At 45.7% G+C, this 18446-nt stretch overlaps 4 protein-coding genes across 4 annotated transcripts; 1 reads left to right on the forward strand and 3 right to left on the reverse strand.

Moving 5' to 3' along the window:
• LOC100844161 (expansin-A9) lies at window positions 1-1276 on the reverse strand. Its single transcript, XM_003566308.2, has 2 exons — window positions 1040-1276; window positions 1-909 (listed from the first exon to the last, which is right to left on the reverse strand). The coding sequence occupies exons 1-2, from the start codon at window positions 1164-1166 to the stop codon at window positions 269-271; spliced, it is 768 nt and encodes a 255-aa protein (XP_003566356.1). The 5' UTR covers window positions 1167-1276; the 3' UTR covers window positions 1-268.
• Window positions 1277-3873: 2597 nt separating this feature from the next.
• On the reverse strand, window positions 3874-6302 carry LOC100846595 (germin-like protein 5-1). The gene is made up of 2 exons (XM_003566312.4): window positions 6003-6302; window positions 3874-4758 (listed from the first exon to the last, which is right to left on the reverse strand). The coding sequence occupies exons 1-2, from the start codon at window positions 6136-6138 to the stop codon at window positions 4217-4219; spliced, it is 678 nt and encodes a 225-aa protein (XP_003566360.1). The 5' UTR covers window positions 6139-6302; the 3' UTR covers window positions 3874-4216.
• A 3962-nt stretch (window positions 6303-10264) lies between these two features.
• LOC100822014 (heavy metal-associated isoprenylated plant protein 43) lies at window positions 10265-11284 on the forward strand. Its single transcript, XM_010232392.3, has 3 exons — window positions 10265-10364; window positions 10523-10598; window positions 10692-11284. Exons 1-3 carry the CDS (start codon window positions 10356-10358, stop codon window positions 11129-11131), a joined length of 525 nt encoding a protein of 174 aa, XP_010230694.1. The 5' UTR covers window positions 10265-10355; the 3' UTR covers window positions 11132-11284.
• Window positions 11285-12613: 1329 nt separating this feature from the next.
• Window positions 12614-14329, reverse strand: LOC100822943 (probable transcription factor At5g28040). The gene has a single exon (XM_003566315.4). The coding sequence runs from the start codon at window positions 14222-14224 to the stop codon at window positions 13016-13018; it is 1209 nt and encodes a 402-aa protein (XP_003566363.1). The 5' UTR covers window positions 14225-14329; the 3' UTR covers window positions 12614-13015.
• Between the last annotated feature and the right edge of the window lie 4117 nt (window positions 14330-18446).

An 18446-nucleotide genomic window follows, 5' to 3' on the forward strand; every position in this document is an offset into this window, starting at 1 on the left:
TAGGTAATAAAAATCATTTATTTATTCCGAAAACAATTACAGTGATGATAAAATGGTCATTTTTTCGGGCCTCCGGGCCGGGCTCGGGCTTGAGGTTTTCCCGTCGGGCTTTATGAAGCCCGGCCCGGGGTTTGCCAATGTATAGATCACACTAATGTTTCCTACAAATTGGCCCATTCACTTCCTCTGCTAGGCCAATCATTTTGTACCGGATAGGGCCTGCCAATTTGGCCCAAGTGATTCCCCATAGTCCAAGGCCGATGTTGATCTACCAGAAGTTGACGGAGGACTCGTACATGTTGCCGAACTGCCAGTTGGGCGGCGCGACATTGTACGCCGTGACGGACCTGCCGTCGTCAGTCTGCACCTGGAACGACAGGCTCTGGCCCGTGAGGTACGCATTGCTCTGCCAGTTGGAGCCCCAGTTACGGCTCATGGGCATCCAGTCGGTGTTAGATCCCTTCACGGCCGCCGCCGACACGGCGCCGCTGCCGGCGACGTTGCTGATGAGCACCAGCTCGAAGTAGTCGTTCCCGCTGATGGAGAACCGGATCCCCCCCGTCCTCCGGCACGGCGCGCGCGCGTACTTGACGGGCACGAACCCGCCCTGGTAGACGGCGATGGCCTCCCAGGCCGGCTGCGACATGTCGAAGTGCTGCCGCGGCGGGTTGCACCACCCGCCGCCGTCGCTGGGCACGGACCAGTTGGGCGGGCAGAAGTCGGTGGCCGTGACCGTGACCGGGGACGCCCCCGGCTTGCACCACCCGGTCTTGGAGGAGTCGCAGGCGACGGCGTAGCACGCGCCGCACGACTTGGCGTCGCCGTAGAGCGTCGCGCTCAGCGCCGTCGTGTACGTCCCGTACCCGGCGCCGTTGTACTTGTTCAGGTCGCCGTAGCCGCAAGACCCGCCTGCATGCAAAGGCAAGAAGCAAATGTTATGGAATCGTTCTGGTGAGCAAGTGTACGATGTTTTGCAGGAAAACGGACAAGGATATGTGTCCAAACTAGTTTGACAATGAGGAAAATATATGTCACGTACCCATTGCGCCGGACCCGTCGCTGCCTCCGTAGAACGTGGCGTTGGCCGGTATCCACTGCTGGGCCACTGAACCACCGAGCTGTGACACGCACAGGCCCAGGAAAACCACCAAGATCGTCTTCTCCATCTCGCTGAAACTAACACTGCTTGAGTGCTTCTCTAATTAATCAGGCTTGCAAACTGACCCCCCTGCGTACTGAGGCCAAGCTTTGTGTTCTCTCTGCTACTTATAAAGCATGCAACGAGACCTGCGAGCGGATGGGTGTTCTCCTATACCAACGGATGCATCATGCATGGTTGACGAGGCGATCATCAGGCATTATGCACAGTGCATGTGGCTTCATTTCATTGTTCATTTTGGATTGATTAATCATGGGTCATATGTCGCAGATCACGCGGTGCGTGGGTTAGGATCCCACATGCATGATAACCAGTAATTAGCTAAGCGGTTCGTGAATCTCTGCCTCTCTGGGATACGACATGATTAGTCATGTCAGTGAAACTATGTCCCGGTAGTTGTTCCTTTAGAAGCGACTTTCAGGTCTTGTGATGACTGTGATCAGGAATGCGGCAATGCATTCTCCGTAACCACTCATGTGACAAACAATATTCTCTACGCAAATTCAGAGTTTTCAGAACTTGGCTAGAAACATTGCATAAAGATCTCTCTTTCCTTTTTGTACAAAAACAAAATTATCCTCATGTGTTGTTCATACGAGACCGGGTGCCTGAACTATGAATCTAGTATATATGATGCCTTTGGTCACACATAGTTCGCGTGATAGACTGAACTTACTTCTGGGCAACACACGGATATGTTAGCTCAACATTATGCATGGTAGTTCAGACAAGACCTGCAGATGATACTTTCCGTTCACACAGTTTTTTATATAACCAAGTGACCAACAAATCGGGAGAACGTTTAATTACCTAATCATTCGATGAAGATCAGGATTGTGCTGAGATTGCTAGACATTCTGGCTCAAATTAGTTAATCAACTGCCGTTTCATCGACCCGCTATGGAAATCATATATGCAATGATATGATCAAACTGAGTGGACTAAACTTTTTTTTAAACGAGGGAGTCATCTTCCAACGAGATCATTGGGCTAATAAAATAACCTTTTCCACAGTAACTTACAAAGAACACCTAATGAATTCTGCAGGTCACTCACACACAAGGATCACCAAGAAGGTACGATCACGTGCTTAGTTGTAACAAACTACCGATGCAACGTCCAGAAAAGAGAAGTCTAAATCGATCTTAGCTAGCTTGTTCCAATGTTCCTCTTGCAGAGAAAACCGCCGAGTAGCACAATCACCAGGGAGGAAGACCGCAAGCCGGCATCCTAGTTGATGATCAAGATTCAAGAACAGCAGTCAATGGTTGGGTACATAAATTCAAATATTTCAAAATCAATTTCATTTCTCAAATGGTTTGATCGTACAATTTAGTTTAAATTCAAATTATTCTTGTATTTGATGTTATTTCGCCATGAAAACAGCGCTTTTTCGTTCAATTTCTCTTTCTTTCTTCCTGTACCCTTGAAATTGAAGTAAAGGTCGCAACTGATGTGTTAGGGTTCGGCTATGGGGGATCACCTTTACCGAAGAAAGTTTGTGGTCCACAAGTAGAGATAAGGATGACAGATCGGCAGGAAGGGGATGGGCACTGGCATTGGAAAGCGGCGCTTGAGCGCGATAAATTAGTAGGCTGGTTTTAGGGGACAGGTTGACTGGGAGGAGTGAGAGGACCAACGGGCGAAGGCCAATGGTTCTGTGGAGTATGGATGCAACAATATAGAGATGGCGGCACGAGAGTTCTTCAACCGATTTCGGTGTTGTGTCAGCAATAGGCTTGAGAAGTGTAATCTTTTTGAGCTAGCTTGTTGTAACTGAGATGTTTGCTCATGATACGATGAATGCCTGGGACTTTAATAAGTTTTAAGATGAATGCATTGGTGGATGCAAAGGCCTAAGATTCTCCCTCATTTTTCTTAAAAAAGGGAGGAGCTAGAGGACATGGTGATGGCGTGTAGTTTACGTGGCAAGGAGGGCAAAAGGGACTAGGCAAATGTAGTTTCGGACTAGCCAAATGTGAACTAATGCAATCCTATAATCTTGGGCATGTCTTTACGAGCTATCGGACAAAGAGAAATCCACACATGTTTGTTTGGATGATTTTCAATTTTTTGGCATGCCAATCCTATTTTGACAGCTCTATTTTTTTATTAAAGTTGAGTAACCTACGGGCAAGAAAAACCTTAACTAATATTTTGATGGCCAATAGGACAACGTTGGACTCAAATCAAAAGCCCATATGTCTCTCATCGAGTTGCACTGCGTGTTGCCACCTTGTGGCTCTAGAGAAGCGGTAGAGAAAGGATTCCGTCAAGTTTTATTTGTTTGAGGGGAAAGAGTCCAGTCACAGGCCAAAAACTGCTCAATGATAGTGGGCTGAGTTTACTTGCGAGGTATGCAGAAACAGGACTGGAATAATGGGCCAACACTCCTCATTTGAGTCCGTCACAAAAAAGAATGATTTGACACACTATATCGTTAGTAAGGCATATGTTATGACTTTGTCAATCTACAACTCTACGACACCTTTCTTCAGCAAGCCTGTGTACTTGCAAGTGCAACCATTTATTAAAACAAAGATGACATTTCTAATAACTCATCTTAACATAGTTAATCAATCATACACAACTTTTGAGGACAATCATTTCATAGATGGTTTATAAGAAAAGCCATCATTTCAGAGATATTAACCCTTTTATGTTGATGTTTTTTCCCTTCAAAATATAAATATACAATAAGTAAACGATGAAAATTTAAGGTCCAAATGTTCTCTTGTTTTTGCGAATAGCAAATATTCTATACAATAGAGCACAAAAAAATAATATAACATGATACATAACATACAAGACATAGTTTTGTGGAGAGTTAAAGAGATATCTCAACAATTATCAAACGCAGCCCAAATATCAATTCGAACAGAGGTGCTCTAACAAGACCACTCCTGCCGCTTAGCATATGAAGTTCACTCTTGCACAGAGCTGGTCTCAAAGAATGCACAACAACACAACTGCATCAGCACGTGCTTAACGCAATTAGAAAGACAAACAAATGAATGAGCAAATTAACCAGTTCAACTTGAAAATCGATAAGTCGTTCTAGCTCTTCTTGGGTGCAAACTTGGCCTTGATCTTGTCCACCTCCACGGCGCCGATCTGGAAGGCCTTGGCGAGCACGTCGTCGGGCACCTCGGGGGAGGCCCCGAAGAGCGTCATGGCGATGGACTGCGTGCCGGGGAGCTGGCTGTCGAACGCCGAGATCACCGCGGCGGGCTTGTCGCCGGTGTTCTTCTGGAAGTGCACGAGGCCCCTGGGGAACGCGAAGACGTCCCCCTGGGAGATGGTCTTGGCGAAGAGCTTGTTGGCGGTGGTGATGAAGCCGACGTCGAGGTCGCCGTAGAGGACGAAGACGACCTCGGTGGCCCGCGGGTGCGTGTGCGGCGGGTTGAGCCCGCCGGGTGCGTAGTCGATGCGGGAGAGCGAGACGCCCAGCGTGTTGAGGCCCGGGAGCTTCTCCACGTTGGCGCCCGTGACGACGGAGCCCGTGGTCGTGTTGGTGGCGCCCGGCTTGGCCAGGATCCCCGTGAAGAAGTCCTCCGCCGTCGCGTTCGCCTTGCACGGGAACCCGTTCACCTTCAACCCTGCGCGTGCAAAAACGGGCCGTGGAGCGTGAGCAGCGACAACGTATACGTTGTTGGATTGATGGGTGTCCCGCGGACGGACGGTTGGGATTAGTTGCAGAACACACGCATCGACGACCGTTGCGCATGATCCATGTTTTGCTTGCGTTGTATTTGATATAACTTGGTTGGGGGGAATGATGATTCATTTGAACCTAAGGAAAAGTTGCTCCGATACTCCGACGTTATAACATGGCCGGATGACGGGGACATGTGTGCTATGGGCACCAGACACACTTTACATGTGTACTAGCTTATGGCTCCTTTCTTTTCGGCTTCCGGGACGGGTTTCTCCGAGAAGCTGTTCTCTCCTAGCTTTCGGGAGAAGCCGTCCTAAATTTTTTGCTAGGTTTTTAGATTAGGTTAGGCTAACCTAATTTGGAAGTCTAACAAAATTTCACATGCGGCTTTTCCAGGAAGCTAGGTGAGAGCAGTTTCTCGGAGAAGTCCATTCTTGTCTCAAATTTTCTCAAAAATGGATGTATCTATTTCCAAAAAGTGTCTAGATACATGTAAGATTTCGACAAGAATTATGGAACGGAGGGAGTAGATTACTAGATTGGATGCATAATTAACATTTTTAATTGTTATGGAAAATTCTGAAAATAATTCACATATATGCAATTTTGGCTCCCGAGATAAACGATAAATGAAAAATACTTAAAAGTGTCAAAAGAATCAGAATTATTTACATATATACAATTTTGTGTTGCCTGTAAATTGTCATGGAAAAATGAACATTTGTGTGCCTTGTATAAAAAGATAAATGTAGTGCTAAAAAAAGCAATTTTTAAAGTAGTAGTATACATCTGTCGTTTTACACATGAGAAATTCTTATGTTTTTCCATTAAAACTGTAAGCACATAAAAGACATAGACATGTCTAGAAATGGTTTCGTTTGGAACTTTGGAATGTTGTTTTCTGGGCACCACTTTGAATTTCGGATATAGGATCGACGAAGTATCCCAGCCATGCTCATCCGTACTGCACGTCTGCATCCAAGACCCAACCATGACTTGGTACTGGATTTAGCATTAACTACCCAACGTGAATTTCTATCCAAGTAGTACTGTCCTACGTCAGAGCGTCAGACACCACAATACTGTGACCCAGCCGTGCAGAACCCGATCCAATTCGAACCCCGTTGCCAGAAACAGAGGGATTCAACAAAGCCTTGAACAAACAAACTGCCTTAATTGGAGTACCTGAGTTGAGGTCCGCGACGCAGATGTCCTGGAGGTAGTCCGGGTCGCCGGCGAGAGTCGACGGCGCCGCCGCGAGGACAAGCGCCACCGCTACCGCTACCGCCACCAGAAACAGGGAGGAGCAAAGCCGCGCCATCGTCTCTAGCTCCGGCTGACCTCTTCGGCTCTTTCTACAGCTCTAGTGGCTGGCTGGCTGGATGCTGAGAAGGCAGAGAGAAAGATGGTACTTATGGACCTTATGGTGGGGCAAGTGTGAGACGAGGCGAAAAGAATGGGCTCTCTCAAAGCAGAGCTGGTTGGTGTGACTGACCGTGCGAGTTAAGGAGCCTGGCGGCAACTTTGACAAGTGCTTCCAGCTCAAGCAAAGAGACTCTCAGTGACGTGCGAAAAAAAATGGGTTGGTGGTTTGTCGCTATGAGCCAGATCGATTCCTAGCGTTTCAATATCTAGTTAGGAGCGGTATTTGGATAATTTTTCTCCGGTTCACTGGGTTCTATGCTACTCATCCTGATACTGACGGACAGCCAGAAGCCCAGAAGCTTTGTGCACGCACAAGCTGCATCGGTGCTACACATGGCGGATTTTTTCTTCTTCTTTTGCCTCACAAAGGGTGCAAATTTAGCAGCAAAGCCCTGAAATAAGCTGGAGAATATGTTTTCAGAATTTCAGCTTACAGCAAGCCATGAAAAGGAAGTTACGGCAGATATAATTCTACGTGTTACTTTAATCAAAGACAAACGGGCCGTGATCTTGTGGGAGATGGCGATCGCTTACCTTGGAGAAGCTGCTTATTCGCTGCATGGCTCTGTCGGACACAACAGGAACCCGTTACGCTGTTTGTGACTGCAATTAATAAGCCTTATCTGAGTGGCAGCGGTACGTCCTCCTGAATCCTGAGAATGATGAAATCGACTTGTTTCTTCCAAAAAAAAAACATGTTTTCTTCTGTGAAACAGCGTGCGATCACCAGTGCTGTGCTAACATTTGTTGGTTAGACTGAACTTATTGTAGTAACCGTTTGTTCAAGTGCAAATAGTAATGCATGCAATTCGTGCCTGATCTTGTAGCTTTTTTAAGCTTGTTCATGTAATTATTCAATTGCACATTTGCTGGTTAGACTGAAAATCCTTACACAGAGGTTGTAGAATTGGCTACTAGACAGACTTAAACACGAATAATTTAGCGTTTGATCTCATCTACAACACATGAAGCTGAAGCCCAAATTTTACTGTCAAATGTACACTGCGCAGTGCACACTGAAGTACTGAACCTAATTGATCTCGTGGACATATAACCAGTTCGAGCTTATTGTAGTAACCGTTTACCTTACCTGAAATTTCCCGTCGATACTTCAATATGCCACCGAACACTAAGAGATGAGTGTCATGGATCGCTATTCACTCATCAGTTCAGAAGACCGACCCGAACTGCAAATAGTGCTTGGAGTTGCATATATTCAACTGGTTAAAACAATGACACTGGTAATTTTCTGCACGCTGAAGTTTATTATTATGACAGAAACTGTAACGCCTTCACGTCTTGGCGTCCTCTAGTTTGTACGTACTTCACATCAATGGTTGGAGACATAGGACACTCCGTGCTCCATGACTTAGTTAGCTGAATAGTCATTTATCTGTTTTCTTGTCTCCATCCAGCTAAGTTTATGCTCCTACTAGAAAATGCTCGTGTTTTCCTCCGGAAACCTTTCAAAAGCTAGATAAGGATTGCCCAGCTAACCAAAGTACAAAGCAAGCCAACCATTTTGCATGGAGAGAGAAAGAGACTCCCGGGCGGAGCTGGCATGTAGCTATTGGGTTCAAATGAACCCAATAAAATTAGGCTAATCCCTTTATATTCATTACTTATTTACTATTTATTAGTACTTGGAATCTACTCTCACTGCTGAATGAACCCAATGACATAATTCTGTAGCTTCGCCACTTCATCAGATCTAATACAAGCAGTACTGCATGATCTGTATGTTAATGTAACAACTAACAAGGGGCCAGAATTGTGAACTTCTCCCTTTACTTGTGTAATTGTGTTCCAAAAGAATATCCTGGCATCAAAGTGAATATAAATATTTGATCACCAACAAGATCTGGGATCTTTCTTTTGTCAAAATAACATCGGGACCTAACAGGAAAATGAAATGGCACGCTTTATGGAAAAGCACAAAGAAACTAGATCAGACAGCAAGATAACCTCCTACTTATTTAACCGAAAACACCCTTCTAAAACTTGCCTTTAATAGGTTTATGCATGCTTAATTATGATCCACAAGCTGGCCAGGATTGGAAAGCTTTGGACCAGTAGTTATTGTTTCATGCATGCAAACATGAGGCGATGGCTCAACTTAGAAATGGTCATGGGTGCTCCCATGACGATGAAGGTGCTCCCTGCAAAGTTGCAGAGCTTGAGTCTGTGTTTCGTTTTCTTTTTGCATCGAAAAGTTTGTGCAGCCTGCAGGCTTTCTTTCTTCTTCCAGGCGATCAAAAGTGAAATGAAAACCTACTGTGTGGCCCGGCCCGGAAGATATGGCCAGGCTTTTAAGAAGGAGCGCCAGTCTCAAAAGGAACCGCATTGCTGGTAAGTATTATAGCATGCAAATAATCTCTACCTTCTAGCCATCTCTATTTAATGTCGCACGTTGCCCAATGATATATGATACTCCCATATGATGTATAAATGAAACACTAAAATTTTCTACTCCACCCTACTCAATCATACTGAGCTAGATATACTACTCATCCAAAACAACAGTATAGAACAAGGTGACGTATCACGTGAAAATCTCTATTTAGTGAAAACTTGAAAACTTTCTATCCCGGCCATTAGATTTCAAATATACTGCTTAGACGAAAGTGGAACCTGTAGTCACTTAAAGACATTTTATGGAACAAAAACCATTAGGTGGGATTCTCTAGGTTCTTTTCTTCATAAATGCATTTAAGTGGAAGTTTTATCTCATCTGTTTATTTAAGATCTAATGGATATAATTAAAGTTTTCAAATTTGCACTGAATAGAGATTTTCACCCGATACATTCCCATAGAACAATCTCTACCATTAGACCTTCACGAATGATGGCCCAATGCCCATGTTTATCGAAGGATGAAGGTTAAAGAGCTCTAGTTCGAGCTTCATACTTCATCCATTTCAAATTAGTTGTACATATAGGTCTTACAAGTTTTCCTAAAATACTTGTTACATTTAGATTTGTAAAGATTATTAATCATTATGTTCTTGCTTTTTCTAGGCAAATAATTTTAATGCTATCATCCTATTGGATGAAGTGAGATGACGCTAAGTACAAATTGAAGGAACATTGACTACATGATGCAACAAATTGCATTTGAACATGAAGAGAGGGATCAAGCAATATTTGTCCATTTGACTTATTTTGTCTTTACTGCATGTACAACTAATTTAAAACGGAGACGGAGCTACGATTATTTGAGCAACTGAGCTCCGGTAGAACTCTAGGGTCTAGCGTACCAAGGATATGATGTTGAGGGAACTATACATATTGTGTCGTAGTGATTCAATCCGAGTATCTAAGCTAGCTTCGGATTTACAACTGATGGTTTGCTTAGGGGGGGAAGTCACATGTGCAAGTTTCAAAAGACATGAAAAAAAAATGTGAATGTATTTATGTTATGAACTTACAAAAATCATGAAAAAATGTGTTATGCTATGAACATACTATGAACTTTATAAAATTTCACTCATTAATATGGACAATCTTGATCTACAAAAACAGGGGTGAGTGAATAATGTTGCTGTTTAGAAAAGGAATTCTTCCAGCCAGTGATAGCACTACGATTAGTATGACCAAGTCCTAGCCAATGGTAAATGGGTATCTGATTGACCCTAATTGTTGGGTAACCACTGCATACAACTTGCAGCACACGCGGAATGTGTGTCTCCTCTTTCTAATTAGTGAAACGCGTTCCGGTAATAAGAAATGCGTTCTTGCCACCAGTAGTAGCACGGCGATTAGCTTAAACGCAAGTAGTTAGAATATACTCCTTTTTTTCGACGATTAGCTTAAACGCAAGTAGTTAGAATATACTCTTTTTTTTCGAAAAGGGGTGGTTAGAATATACTCCTTTTTTCGACGATTAGCTTAAACGCAAGTAGTTAGAATATACTCTTTTTTTTCGAAAAGGGGTGGTTAGAATATACTCCTACTCCGTGAATACGTATGACCAAGTCCTAGCAACAGTTGCCGAGTTGACTTCCACGTTATATAAACGGCTTGGAACTAGACAGGTTTCGAAGAACTTCAGAGTTCAGACAGCGGCTAGCTTGCTCATCCCAACTCCAAGGGTGTCACAGGGAATCACCCACAATGTCTAAGGTAATTAGTGATCGTTTATTCATATTCTTATTTTTGCTTCTATGTCTTTGGGGTAGTTTCTGTGGAAAAAAGTTGGAGGTGTACACATGCCATTATGGCCATGAAACCATTTGTACTGAAATGAATGCTTGTGCTTTGACTTTATGAATGACCTGCAGAAGATAGTGATCAAAGCTGATCTCATCGGCCAGAAGTGCATGAGTGAGATCCTGTCAACTGTTGCCAAGCTTGAGGGTACCTATCTGTCCCGTGTGATCGTGTCATCCTCCCTATCTATCGTTCACCCATGTTTCATCCTCTCTTGAACCAAATTTCCGTGATTTCCAGGGATCAAGTCCATGGACATCGACCAGGACAAGTGCACGCTGACGGTGGTGGGCACGGTCGACCCGGTGTGCGTGGCCCAGGAGCTCAGGAAGGCGTGCTTCGCCGCGGCCATCGTCAGCGTGGAGGACGACAAGCCCAAGGAGAAGAAGACCCCCTGTCAGGAGGCCTGCGAGAAGACTTGCAAGGACAAGTGCGAGAAAATGGCCTGCTGCAAGGACTGCGAGAAGGCCTGCAAGGACAAGTGCGAGAAGGCTTGTAAGGACGTGTCCTGCTGCGATGACAAGGGGCCGTGTTGCAACAACAACAACGGGTACCCTTGCAGCACGCCGCCGGCGGGATTCTACTCCGGTTACGGCTACGGCGTGCGCGGGCCGCCGGTGGGGTATGGGTATGAGTGCTACGAGGAGAGGTCGCCCGGCGGACAATGCACCGTTCAGTAGCCGTTACACTAAAACCACGACAAGAACAGTACGTGAGATTCCTTTTGATTTCGACGTGCTTTTAGTTCATGCGCTTCTTCGCCGTTTGCTTCTTGTACCCACGGTGGTGTTTCCCTTAAGAAAAGAATTGTTTTTACCAGTGGTGTAGTAGTACAACGATCGCCATGAGGTCCATGACCAAGCTATTCGTACATTGGCATTCTATTTGACTTGATCACTCAATTCCTTTTGGTTATCAATGCATACTACTTGCAGCAGCGTTCCTTCATTTCTCCGGCTACGACGCGCATACACTGAATATTTGTGGCTGTTTCTTCTGATGATTGAACGCAACCGTGTCGGGACTTAAGAAACATGTTGCCTTGAAAATTCGACGGACGGATGAAAAACAAACAAAGTAAACGTAGACTGACCAATTCGATCTAGGAATTTGTGGTGCAACTATACAGATTGCGACGTCCGGAGTTAAGAAACTAATTCTTTCCACCAAGTAGAAGCACGATGATTTGCTTAATCGCAAGTAGTAAGAATATAGACCATGTCCCAGTCCCAGCAACAGTTGCAGAGTTGACTTCCACCTTCATATAAACGGCTTGGAAATGGAACTAGACAGGCTTCGGAGGATTTGAGACAGCGGCTTGTTCACCCCAAGTCTAAGGTAATTGGCATTATATATATATTCATAATTCATATTCTTCGATTTCCTTCAATGGTTTTCGGGGAGTTTCTGTCAAAGGAAGTTGAAATTTTACACATGCCATTAGCATCATGAAACTGTTCTTTATTTTTTATAGGACAGGCATCATGAAACTTTCTGTACTCTGTACCGAACTACGGACTAATTGCTCGTGTTTTCATATCAATTAGGAGTAGTATAAGATACGAGATTCGGTTTTTTTTCTACGGGTGTGTGTCTACTTCATGCTCTGCTTCGCCCCGTTGGAGTTTGCGTGTTATACTACAGTGGTGCTTCACAGACTTGCAGGCAACATAAGATATGAAGTTTGCAGAGGCCAGGGATTTCCTCCTTTTCCCAAAAAAAGAGAAGATACTATGAAGCAGTCAAGGTGAATTGTATGTACGATGATCACAAACAAACAAAGTGAGCCAGCAAAAATGTTCACACACAAAAATTGAGCCAAGGTAAACATAGCATATGACATAACCTATCTGGAGTAGAAACATTGTAGCAGAACATTGATGATCAATCAGGACAGAAGACGAATGAATTCGATACAGAACAGCAATTAAATGGAACTTCTCAAGATTTACCAAAAACAAAGTAGTGTCCATCCTGTCAACATCTCGATCCAAATTGTGGAAATGGATACCGAAAGATGGCAAAGAAGATGGATACATTCGCAACTGGGAATAGCTCAAGTTTGATGGATCATGGATTCAACGTGCTCCAGGCAGCATAAACCATGAAACAAAAACTTAACAAAGTCATGTCTATGCTTCAAAAGCTGCAGTATGATACTCTGTTTTCAATCTCAGTCTGTCATAAAAAAAACCAATTACAGTACACAATAGTTATTCAAGTTAAAAATGAAAGAGTTGGGTCATAAATCTCCAGAGTCAAAACCCTTTGCTGCATTTTCTCAAATTATAAAACTGATTACATAAGAGAACAAAGTGAAGCTACAAATATGACAAACCTTGATCATCATTCCATCTACAGATCAAAGCTCATCCCTAACCTTATGATAACTACATGCAACTAAGCTAGACCTAAAGGGCCAAATATATAATTAGAAACTCATACCACATCACCTCTGTGTACCCTCTCCAATGCCGCAATATCCAACATAAAAAAGTTGACAGTAAACAAATACTCCCGGCACCAGAGAAGAAGTCAGGAGATTGCAGAACAAGAGGAACTAATCAACTTTGTGATGACCTGAGTTCATCTAGTGCCGTGGTGACCTGCTCCCGGACAAGCTCAATCCTCTTCAGATAGACCTCCAGCTCAAGAATCTGCTGCTGCCTCCACTTCTCTTCACTAGGCACCCCAAGGTTGTGTCCAGACAACCCAGAACCAAGGCCAAGAATATCAGCACTTCCTACACCCCCAAATCCAATGCCCAACCCAAGTCCAGTCTGCCCTGTGACAGCTACTGAGCTGATGAGCTCCTTCAGTAGTGGTGACAGGATACTCCGGACATCCTCTTCAGTCGGACCGTTGGGTCTCACTGGGGCAGGCACATGTGCCAGCACCCGAGGTGGTGGTGCAATCATAGGCACCGAATTCTGCAATGAAACGGCAGCCGGCTCCTGAGCAATATCGGTTAACATAAGCGCAGGAGTTGCAGGCGTTGTGGGCGCCTCCATCTCTTGTGCTGTCCTCCTCCTTCCCCGCCGGCTGCCTCTGCCTCTCGGCGTGGTCGCAGGCGCACTTCCGCCGCCACCGTCCTCAACTGCAACAGGCAGCGCCGTGGCAGCAGCAGCGGCGGCTGCTGCAGCTGCAGCTGCTTCTGCCGGATTCACGTCGTCCTCGTCCGAGGCGTCGCCTCCGTTGCGCTTGAAGGACGGGTGCCAGATGTGGCGCGCGACGTCGTAGATGGCGCCCTCGTGCGCGCTCTTGAAGGCGAAGGCGCCGCCCTGGGCGACCATGCGGTTGGCGCAGACGCGGTACTTCTTCTTGAGGCGGCGCAGCTTCTCGATGAGCTGGTTCTTGGAGAACTCGAAGGACAGCTTATGCCGGATCTCCTCGTAGAAGGGGACCGTGTCGTACTGGTGCGACGCGAACGCGGTGCCCCGCCGCGACGTGAACTCCAGGAACCCGCGCAGGATGAGCAGCTCCTCCTCGTCCGTCCACAGCCGCTTGAACAGCCGCCTCGATTCCTCCGTCGCCGCGGCCGCGGCCGCGGCCGCGGTCGCTCCCTGTGGGTGAGACGATGGCGGCGGCGGCGGCGGAATTGGACCGGCTGGTTCGGGGGCTGGAGGTGGGGCCGAGTTATCGGGGAGGGCTGGTGGTTCCTGGGGAGCAGCTGGGTTGGAGTTATTTGAGGCGTCGCTATCGGTGCCCTCGTCGTCTTCGTCAGCGGAGGAGGATGAGCGGGAGGCGGCGGCGGAGGCAGGGTCGTCGGCCATGGTGGTGTGGCGGGATTGTGGTGGGCAGGTGAGGGGATTTGGGATTAGGGGTTTGGGTCATTGGGTGGGAATCAGGTACCGGATACGGCGGACCGCGGATAGAGGACTACGTGGCGTCGCGCGAGAGGAAATGGAATAGGAGCGGCTGCCTTGCTAGGTTCCGTTCCAACGCTGACGCGTCGGTCCGAGTAAACACTGGACCCACTTAACGCATTTTTTTAGGAGAACCCACTTAACACTGTAGTAGTAAAACATAACTCGTGGTAAAAAAAAAAACATCATTAATTGTCTTATAAACTCATTCTATCATGAAAAGTGTTAGGCTAGTCATAGTGGAAGTAACAAAGGTAATAACTGAAGTGTCAACTAAGCAATTTTGGTGACGTGTCATGTTATTAATGTGAAAAGAAAGGGTGAGATAACTAGATATGTTACCGTTACATCACACTTCTCAAGATACAATGAGTCTATAAAGCTAATAAATGAGGTTTCTATGTTACCACAAATATGTTAACACCCACTATTGAAGTAGTAACATAGAATAGTAACATGCATGTTACTCTCCACTATGACTAGCCTTAGGTAACATATCTAGTCTCTCCTCGTTTAATAACATGACGCATCATCAAATTGTTTACTTGACACTTATGAGTAGTCTAAGAGCATCTCCACTCGTTCCCCCATACGAGGTCCGGCGTTTGCTTGTATGGGGGTGGGGGCACCGACGACCTTTTGATTATAGGGGTAGTATGGACCCAGCCACAACCCCATATCAAAAAGAAAATTGCTTGACATTTTCACAAACACCTCGCGGGCGTGGTCGGACGAGCTGGGAAAGAAGCCGTGCGGCCACTGCGGCAGCCATGGACGGCAGCGAGCTCGCTGGCGAGCCCGGCATCTGACTGGGACACGGCCACGTGCAGCCACGAGCGGGAGGGAAGCGGTGCGTCGCCGCCTACTCCGAGCGCGCGGGGAGCTGCGGCGCTTGACGCAGGTGACATGTCCGCCGACGACGTAGGCCTTGAAGATGACGCCGTCGTGGTTGACGAACTCCTGCAGGACGAGCGGCGGGCGGAGCTTGCGCAGCCCCTTGTAGTGTTAGACGAGGGACATCTTGTGTGACTTGGCGATGCCGTCGGCGACGAGCGGCTTGGCGATGAGCAGGAAGCGGAGTGCGGCCAGGAGGCACGAGTCGCCTATCGCGGAGGCGTCATAGTCCCTGCTGTCGTCGTTGCGGAGCGGGACGTCGAGCTCGGAGACGACCTGGAGCATGGAGATGCGGTTGTGGAGGCGGTCGATGGCGTGTGGTGGGTCGATGACGGGGATAGAGGGGTGGAGGGTGGAGAAGGCTTGGAGCTGGGCGCGCCAGTCGTGGCCGTCGAGCTGGTGGATGATGAGGTTGAAAGGACCATGTTCCGTGAGCAGTCGTGGGCGTGGTCGCGGTGGTAGACGGCGAGGTGCTCCGGGAAGTCCGGCAGGTGGAGGAGGGGGCGAATAGCACCGCAGGAGGAGGACGGGGCTGGAGCTCGAGACGTGTAGGTGAGAAAAGGATGAGAGGGAGAGACGATGTTGGACATGTGCCCTGTTTTTGTTGGATGGGGTGTTTAGCCGTCGTACCCGCTTGCCCTCCTTTGGCCTGGGGGCGCCGGATGAAAATTTTCTTGCGCCGGCGTGAAAGTTGTTTATAGTGGATGCGGCTGAATGCGTTTTTCTCACCCGCGCCACTATTTTGGCTTTTTTGTTCCTTTGGAGGGATGAGTGAGGATGCTATAACAGTGCTTGCGACGTCTGGGCTCTAGCGCCGAGAAAATCACTTGTACTGGCCCGAGGAGCGCTGTCTCTCCCTCGACCGTCTATTCGGTCCAGCCCATCGGAGCAAAGAGCATCCACGGTACCATTTGGCCCGAACCTTTGGCCCACCAAATTTAGGGTCCAATTCATGATACCCTCTCGACCTAAGATCCAAAAGGTAAGACTTCTCTGAAACTCGTCCGACCGGCGGCTTACCTAAGCCCATCTCTATCTCTACTACTTACCAGTGGAGTGCCCGTGCGTTGCTACGGATCGACAAACTCAAATGCTTCACTGCGTACAACTCATCCTAGACTCCTAATAATTTGGTAAAAACATATAACATGTATCCTTTCCCAAGGAATTCTATTCAAACATTTCAGCATCACTTCCGAAGTTACAGAGTTTGCGCTAAAACAGCGACAAGTATTTAGAAACAGATGGAATATAATATAGCACATGCTAATTAGTAGCAATAAAATTTCAGCTCCAATGCAAAACATTGGCCATCCTAAAATGAAAAATATCATCCTAATCTTACGTGCTCCTAACATTTTTGGATTTTACAAGACATGGCTCTTCATTGCCTTTTTAGTTGATCCGACCAAAAGTTAGAACAGAGATAATACCGTACAACACAGGTTGTTTCCTTTTCTCTGTGTGTTACTTTGCTAGGTCCATAATATTATCCTCTCCCATATCTTTCCGGACCAGAGGAATTAATCTCAAGTCGGAAAACTGATATGTCATAGCAGCAAAAGGAAACACATGTCAGAAGTATTAATTAAAAGCTGTTGAATATTTGTTTCCACTAAAATTACAAGGGAAAGAGAAGTATAACTAAACACATATGCATTTAGTACTACAGTGGAGGGCTATGAATAAAGTCAGGTTTGTAACTAACAAGCAGAACCTTAAATTATTATTATTTTTAATCAAAAAGGCTGACTAAAAATGACTCAAATGGCCTATGTTAAATCAGTACATGTACATAGCCGCATAACAGATCAAGTGCAAAACAAAATTTCTTGGCATGACCAATCCACTAAGTAATTCCTATAAGAATGCTAATGCTATATAACTGCACTTATTTGTTTAGTCATATAACTACTTCAACACTAATGCTACACTATGTCCATGCAAGTTGCAGTTTGTTTAAGTGCTTAAGATGGTCTCTAAGAAATCAAAGTGGTAAAATATGTTCAGTTATGCAGCTCTGTACAAAAAGAATTTGCCTTTTGAAACCATAACCATCTCTCTGAAGTTTGAAACCTGAAAGTGTCATTTGCTGATCGATCTACAATCAAATGCCTACGTTAGAATTGTGGGAGACTCAGTCTAAGTATTAATTAGAAGGCCAGGCTTGGGATGGGAAGTATTGCAACATTAGGTGTAAAACTTTGAGCTTGAAGCTTAGATATAAAAGAACAAAGACATGGAATAATTTTGGTCGCTGCGACATATGCAACCTCAAAACAATTGAAATGAAAGGTGTGATAAACTATAGTAATTAATTTTATCATTTTGCAGATGTTTCTAGAGAACCTCCACTCTGTAAATAGTTTTATCATTCACGTAAGATTACCTTTGTATAAGAATGCCCATCATCCTTTACAAAATCAATGTTCACTCATGGAAAAATTAATATCTTGTATCCACAATAAGGATATACTTCTAGCTTTTCCCAAGGTAAACTACTCCACAAGGGGAGGTTGGAGGCGGGAGGGTGCGGCGGCTCAACGTCCCTGCAGACGGGGAGCAAGAGGTCCGGGTGTGGACCCTCTCAAGGAGCAGGTTGAGGTACATCGAAACCTTTTTGAAGCACTATGATGGTACATCGAAAGTTTTATTTAGCGTTACTCTCCAACAATGTTATATCTCATGCCCACAAGTAGTTTTGCATTCTAGGCCAAGAATTAATGGAGGATACCTGAAGATTTTTCTTTCCACAATGTGATATAACTGGTGCATAGAGCCTCCTTGGATCTTCCAAAAATATCATCTTCAGGTATGTATGCCTCCTTCAAATATCATGTTATTTTACATACTTGCATCAGACCAAGACCGAGGACAGCACTCAATGCGAAAACAAAAATTTGCTAAGCTAAGAAAATACCTTGCTTCATGGAAAAGCCTACAGGAGCCAAGTCAAAATTGTCAGTTTGCAAAGCCTGGAACCAGAGTGGTGCTGTCAGTTGCAAAAATCACATGGCTTAACCCAAACTGACCTGCAAATTTGATTCTCCGTAGCATCGCAAACTTTCTGCATGTAATTCATCAACAGTAGATGGCATAGATACTAAAAGCGCAAAGACTGCAGGTCCATCTTCTCCTCTGCATATGCAGACGCGGAGGCCTAAACTTGTCGGTTTTCCTTGCAAACGACTACTCCCATTCAGTAACCAAGTGCTTGGTATTGTACTGTAGCTCA

Source organism: Brachypodium distachyon, chromosome 2 (genome assembly GCF_000005505.3).
Source record: "Brachypodium distachyon strain Bd21 chromosome 2, Brachypodium_distachyon_v3.0, whole genome shotgun sequence".
NCBI lineage: Eukaryota > Viridiplantae > Streptophyta > Magnoliopsida > Poales > Poaceae > Brachypodium > Brachypodium distachyon.